This window comes from Alligator sinensis, unplaced genomic scaffold (assembly GCF_000455745.1).
Source record: "Alligator sinensis unplaced genomic scaffold, ASM45574v1 scaffold1224_1, whole genome shotgun sequence".
Classification (NCBI taxonomy): Eukaryota; Metazoa; Chordata; order Crocodylia; family Alligatoridae; genus Alligator; species Alligator sinensis.
The window spans coordinates 549,972-557,020 of NW_005842626.1; the positions used below are offsets into that span (position 1 = coordinate 549,972).

At 48.2% G+C, this 7,049-nt stretch overlaps 1 protein-coding gene across 2 annotated transcripts in view; it reads right to left on the reverse strand.

Moving 5' to 3' along the window:
- VGLL4 (vestigial like family member 4) overlaps positions 1-7,049 on the reverse strand; it is a 179,760-nt gene that overhangs the window by 162,824 nt on the left and 9,887 nt on the right. Inside the window, exon 2 of one of the 2 annotated variants that reach the window (XM_025215153.1) lies at positions 2,537-2,613. In XM_025215153.1, the coding sequence (XP_025070938.1) occupies positions 2,537-2,600 (64 nt within the window). In that variant the 5' untranslated portion in view covers positions 2,601-2,613. Of the gene's footprint in view, positions 1-2,536; positions 2,614-7,049 lie in introns of those variants that run through there. The other variant, XM_025215154.1, reaches the window with a different exon arrangement.

A 7,049-nucleotide genomic window follows, 5' to 3' on the forward strand; every position in this document is an offset into this window, starting at 1 on the left:
TCCCTGCACAAGAAAACGGAGGTGAAGAATTTGTTAAAGAGGTCTGCCTTCTCCTCTGGCGCAACCACCAGATTGCCCAGCGTATCTTGCAGGGGCCCCACATTTCCCGGCGCCTTCTTCATCCTCCCTATATATTTGAAAAAGGACTTTTTATTATCTTTGATCTTGGACGCTAGTCCTAGCTCTATGTCCGCCTTAGCTTTCCTAATAGCCCCCCTACAGGCCCGAGCAGTGGACATATACTCCTCTTTGGAGATCGCCCCCCCTTTCCACCGGGTGTACGCCGCCTTTTTGGCAACCAGGCATTCCCGGACATCTTTGGTGAGCCAGGGAGGCTTTCGGGCACTCTTGTCCCCCTTGCTTCTAGTTGGGATCTTCACCTCTTGGGCCCTGAGTATCATCTTCTTAAGGAACAATCATCTTCGAGGTCCCTTCCAGCCCTAACGTCTACGAAACTATGAAATCTATGACCAAGGAAAAAAATGCAAACAAAATGTATGTCATTTCTAGACCAAAAGTTTTCCACACTGAGGAACACGTCCATCTTCCCTTGTTATATTCAAGTCTTGATACAAGGTATTATAGTACAGAAGCAAGGTAAAGCATTAGCCTAGACCAGGAGTATCAAACATATGGTGCATCAGCAGGATTCACCCTGCAGAGGTGCATCAGCTGGCCTGCAGGGCTTCTCGCAACAGCTGTCCAAGTCACTGTGGGTGCACCTACACAAGATGTTCACTGAAAAACTGCCTAATTAGCTCCACAGTAACCTCTCTGCATATAAATGTGGGGCCCTATCAGGTCACAGTAAACTAACTCCGCCGTAGGTTAGCACTTGTAAATACAAGTACTATCCTGCAGCAGCATTATTTTCTGTGCAATGCACTTCTAAAGGCTGACAGGGCTGGCTGGGCCATGAGGATGCTTCAGTGCAGGGGCTGCCTGCTGGCTAGCCCCACACTTAAGCACGCTTATGCCCCAACCAGCAACTCCACAGCACGTTGAGCAGCTGCCAAAGGTGGCTACCTTCTCACCCCCTTTTCCCACCACCAACTTTACTGGTTTTGATCTCTTCTCCTGAGGACAACTGGTGGCAGTCTGTGATGAGGTGAGTGGTGTCAGCAGCTGCATTAACCCTCTCGGTGTTTAGCAGGGAATATGGCCCACCAACTTATTTGAGTTTGACACCTTGGCCTAGACAAATGACCAGCTGTATTAAACTGTAATGTTGCCAGTAAACAAGTTGTTACCAAATCCAAATATGCACAAAACAGAATCACTAAAGCATTCTACTATTAAACACCAAAGTGATGACAAACTCTTATTTGAGACAGTAAATTCTTCAGAGAGAAAAACTACTCTTCTATATTACTCAGCTTACAATACAAAAATTCAAGTTGAATGCATTTAAATCTGCAGTCAAAGCAAATTATCGGTGAGTAAATCGCTGTACACCAGTGGTCTTCAACCTTTTTAAGTAGGAGATCACCGTTGGCATTGAAAAGCAACCCAAGATCTACCATGGCTGCTGCCTCCCCCTCCCCACCCTGCAGGTAAGTCTGTGGGGAGGGAAGGAGGGGGCAGATGGAAGCAGAGGATGAAAAAATTATTTGGGGGGCATGCCTCCCCAGCAGGTAAGTCCCACCCAGCTGGGGCCCCACTCAACTTACCCCTGCTCCTGCAGAACTGTCCGTCACCACAGGGGCCTCAAATTAATCCCCATCCCTTCCCTCCTCTATGGAATGACCTGCTGGGCTGTAGCGTAAATGTGCATGCATGCGGGCACTCAGCCCCCCAGCCTTGGATTGACTCCAAGAGACTCTGAAATCTACCTGTAGATCAAGAGCCACCGCTCTTGATCTACAGACTACTTGAGCAACAGACTACTGCTGTACACTGTTTATAACTCTTTAGGCTTCTCTGATTTTAGTCAAATTTCTTTTGCTTTAAAAAGTGAAGACAATTTGATAAAATGGAGAGTGTTAGTTCACTATTACAAAAAAAGAGCTATTGACTTTTAGCTGAAAGCAGCAGACATCTGGCAGTAGCAGTTTTATTTTCTGCAGTAATAATTTTTTTAACATTGAAATGAAAGTTTTGTTGCCTATCTTCATGGGCCAAGTATCTGGCACTTTACAGGGGAGGGAGCTAATAAACATTAGACACAGAGGCGAGGGGAGGGGAAAAATCCTCAGATCCTCTTCAATTTGATAAAGTCTTTGTGTTTATTTTCCCAAATGGTGCAATACAAATACTTAAAAAGAGAATTACATGTTTCTCTGAATCCATAAATATATGCCCAAAAGTATCAAGACCATTTTGCTAACTGCATACCAAAATGTGGTAAAAATGTGAGCACTTACAGGATTTAGAAGGAAAAATCCAATCTGTGCACCTAAATTTTGATTTTTTTCTCTCTAAGTCCTAGATACAGAAACTGTGAATATTAAGTAAAGAACCTCCTCAAACTGACATTTAATGTGCACAAGGGAAAGCATCACACCACACAAAATATGGTATTAGAGTTTAAACTTACGTTTTTCATCATCAGCATGTACTAAGGATGCTGCTCTTGACAAAACATCCAATGGAGTCTCCATTCCTGGCAGGATCCTGCAAGATAAAGAACCAGGCTTTCTTTAAATATAGCAGATTTCTTACAGTAAGAATCAAGAAATGGCTTGATCAGGGGCTCTCGGCAAATGCTAATCGTGAATTTTGGGTTCAAAGGACTCTTGCACCCAATCCCAGAAATAATGCATCTTCCTATGCCAGGTGTGCATGGCAGGATGCATGATTTTGAGGATCAGGAATGAAATTCCTTTGATCCCCACTGCATGACTGCTGGTGCAAAGAGTCCAACTTCAGAACCTGGTTCCCAACGCGGGCTCCCCAACCACTGGTGACTGGAAAGGTGAACCGTGCAGTCTGGCATGAGGGAAATGGTTCCCCCAGGCTGGGCTGCATGCCCACTTTTAAAGGTCTGGGCATGACATGAGCTCAACTATGGAAAGCTTCTCCCCAGTCTCAGGCTCAGGACCACCCCAGAACTTAAAAAAGCAGGCATGCAGGTAGGTTGAAATAGCTAATACCCTATCACAAACTGTAAACATTCTAGGGTCATCTGCACATTAGCTCTGAAACTAACTGTATTTCAGTGTCCAGGAAGGCAATATACATATATGTGGTTCAGGTACTATGCAAGTATACCTTTATCATCTTCCCTTCCCTCCACACCAAATTCTCACTTCATTGGCCCTCTCTCTCCCTATATCAGGGGTTAGCAACATATGGCCCACAGGCCACATCCAACCTGCTAAGCCAAGGGATCTGGTCATGGGAGGCTCTGCCCATGACCATGCCCATGCACAGGCTGTGCCTGTGCCCATGCCCAAGATGCAGCTGCTTTTACTTGCCCTGTCTGTGATGTGGGTGAAATTTCCAGCCAACTGCAAGTTGCACTGGGGCCAGGCATCTTCCAACTATGCTTATACTGCAGCGCCCCCGGCCCATGTCAGACTGGAGCTGGGTTGTTCCAAAAGCTTGTAAAGGTTGCTGACCATTGCCATAAATTTTTAAAAGACTCATAACCAAATCTACATATTAATATCTAAGCAGACTGCTATCTAGCCAGCTGGACATTTATTTGAACATCAGGTTATACTGAGGGAAGAAAACACTTTAAGAATTACTAAGAAAAAATTAAAATAATAACCAAAGAAGAAAAAGACCAGCAATGCCAGACTGTTGCTATCGTTTCAACATTATAAAAACAAAGTTTTAAAAACCCAAAAGAAAACTGGTCCAATCTGTAAGTGTCCTCAACAAACTGATAGCCATTATAAATCTTTTCAAATAGAATAATGTGGGGCTAGAATATCTATATAACCCTTAATAGTCTCTCAAGACTCCAACAGTATGTCCAAAAAAGTAATGTTGGTGGTCCTTGTAATTACTGTTCTTTTTATATATCATTGTCCCACTTCAAACAGCTACTTATAGCAGCTTTCAAAGATAGTATAATGAAAAATAAGAGCTGGAAGGGACCTCAGAAGGTCATCTACTCCAGGTTGCTGCTGAAGACACAATCATCTCTAACTAAATCATTCTAGCCAAGTGTCTATCCAAACTGGTCTTGGAAATTTCCAAGGATGGAGGCTACACGATTTGTCCAAGTAGCCTGTTCCAATGCCTGATCACCTTGATGAGCAGAAAATTCCTCATAGTCCCCAACCTAAATTTCCCCTGCTTCAGCTTGAGGCCGTTGGCTCCTAGTCCCATCCTCTATAGCCACAAAGAAAAGCCCATCTTCATCCTCTCTAGTCACCCTTCACGTATTGGAAAACTCATCAAATGCCCCCTCAGTCTCATCTCTCCAGGCTAAATAATAGGGGTGTGCGAAGTGGGCCGTATTCGATTCAGGATTCAACCCAATTTGGGGGGGACAGTGATTTGATTCATTGATTCAGATGACTGTCCTGATTTGATTAGGCCGAATCCGAACCTGAAGATTTGATGCCGATTCAGAGAATCAGCGATTCACCCGTAGACACAGCTTTAAATGTTTTTTCTACATACCTCAAGGTACCAGGTGCAACTCGTGAATGCTGCAATGGTGGGGCAGAATGTTCCATGGGAGAGTGCCCCCCCCACCTCCGGCATGCTCGGTGGCAGACCTAGAAGTAGACCGGAAGTACTTCCAGTCCACTTCCAGGTCTACTGGGGAGTGCACTGGAGGCCCCCTCGCACCCTCCCTTGAACCCTCCCCACGGGATGCTCCACCCACCCCACCATCTCAGCATTCACAAGCCACCTGGTACCTTGAGGTATGTAGAAAACACATTTAAAGCTGTGTCTATGTCTGAATCATCGAATCTCTCCAAATCAATTCGCAGGGCTCCGATTCAATTTGGAGGGATTAAAGCAGGCTTGTCCAACATACGGCCTGGGCATTTTCTGTGGCCCGCGGTGCTGCGACGGGAAACGAAAGTAAATACAGTTTACTTTCGTTCCTGCCCCTTGTCCCTCCCCCAGCCCCTCAGCAGCTTCCTAATGGCTGATGAAGGGCTGGGGCTGGGGAAGGGACAAGGTTCCCACATGCACCGCCTCAGCTTGACGTTGCTGACGCGGTGCGTGGGGGAAGAGGAGTAGCCGTGTGCTGCTCAAGATGGGATGAGCCCAGCTGGAGCAGCAGGGGGTTCAGCTGCACTTAGGCAGGGGGAAAATGCAGCTGAGCCCCTATCACTCAGGCCCGGCTCATCCCCTCCCAAGTGGCACACAGCTCCACCGCCGCTTCTGCTGGCCGGTGCAGACCGGGCCCACCTCCTCCCATCCCCAGCACCACGTGAGGAAGCCACCGCTTCCCGGCCCAAGCAACTCGCTGCTCCCCGCCCACAGGCGATAGGCAGCCCGGCTCGGCCGCCCGGTCCCAGGTCGCTGGCGGAAGCGGAGGCAGAGTGGCGCAGGCAGGTGCCTCCTCCCACTGGGCTGTCAGCATTGGCCGCACCACGTGGGGCGGCCCCAGGCTGGGCTCGGGTGGAGCCTGCACTTGCTGCGCCCCGAGGCACCACCAGGCCCTGGCCCCGGCTCCCTCCAGTCCGGCGCGGTGCAGTGATGCGGACCCGCAGAGGTGGCACAGCAGCCAGGCTCGCCCTCATCGTCTGCCTCTGCCGCCTCCTGCCCGGCCAGGGCGCTGCACCTCAAAGCCTGGTCTTCCCTCCTGGGAGCCAGCTGTGCCCACATCCCAGAAGCCAGGTGCTGGAGCGTTACAAAGGAAGGCAAAAACCTCCACAGTCTTCTCTAATCTGACCATGGGGTAAAATTCCTTCCTGACCCCAAATCTGGCAATCAGTGGGACCCCAAGCAGAGGGGCAAGACCAGGGCTCGGCAGTGTTTTTTGGGCAGTGCCAAAAAAAGGGGTGTCGTGCCAGTGGCAGACGGTGGGGGAGCCATGAGGGGCTCTACGCTTGTTGTGGCAGCACAGCCCTGGCCCTTCCCCTGAAGTCTGCCCCAAGGCAATACATGCCAAGCAAAATGCCTTTGTGTGCTGTGCTCTGGCACCCATGGAAGGGGTTGCCTACCTCTGGACATAACCCTCTAGCCAAAAACCTCTGGATTTGGTCCCAGAAGGAACAGTGGCATGCCCCAGTCAAAGTCCCTAGCCTCGGCTGTAGCTAGCCTCGGCTGTAGCCAGACCCAGTACCTCTGAAGAAGACTTAAAAACACCCTGGCACGTATAGCAGAAAGGGGAAGGGTGGTGGTAGGGGCAACCAGCAAAGCCCAGAAGCATGAGAAGTACCCATAGTAAAACATAGGCATAGCTATGCCTAAACCAGAGGTAGGCAAAATATGGCCCACAAGCTGTATCCTATAGCCATGCCTAAATCAGAGGTAGGCAAAATATGGCCCACAAGCTGTATCCAGTCCACCAAGCGATCCTATCTGGCTCACCACCAAGAGCCTGAGGAGCAAAGGTTGTGCCCCGTGTTGCTCCGCTCTGCCTCAAATAATTGCCCACCCTGGTCTAGATCAGTGGTTCTCAACCTTTCTTGTACCTGGACCCATTTGTAAACATAGATGGTCAGTCCCAACTCAGTGTCCTAGGCTAGATGATCTGTTCAGGTCCCTCCTGACCCTACCTACTATGAAACTATGAAAAAAACACCACACAAGAGGACAAACAACACAAAACAGACAGACAAAACAATTTTGCTGTGATGATAAAACCATGGCTTAGGTGAAGAAATTCTGTTGATAGTAATGAGGCCTCATAGTCTTTCAGTCACCTCTAGTACTAGACTGAATTTTACACTATAGCTTCTGCAAAAGAGAGAGAAAACAAACAAACACACACAAACCTGCCAAGGAAAACTCCTTGCAGTAAAATATTATTCAGCTCCACTCCCTCGCTGTTCTAACCTCTGTGAACAGAGGGCTGGTACTGGAAATACAGCAAGGTTTTCATGCACTGTTCTGTGCCTTGTCAGTTAACACATGGACAAAAAAAAAAAAAGGGGGGGGGGGAAGGGGTTCTTTCTTTAATTTTTACC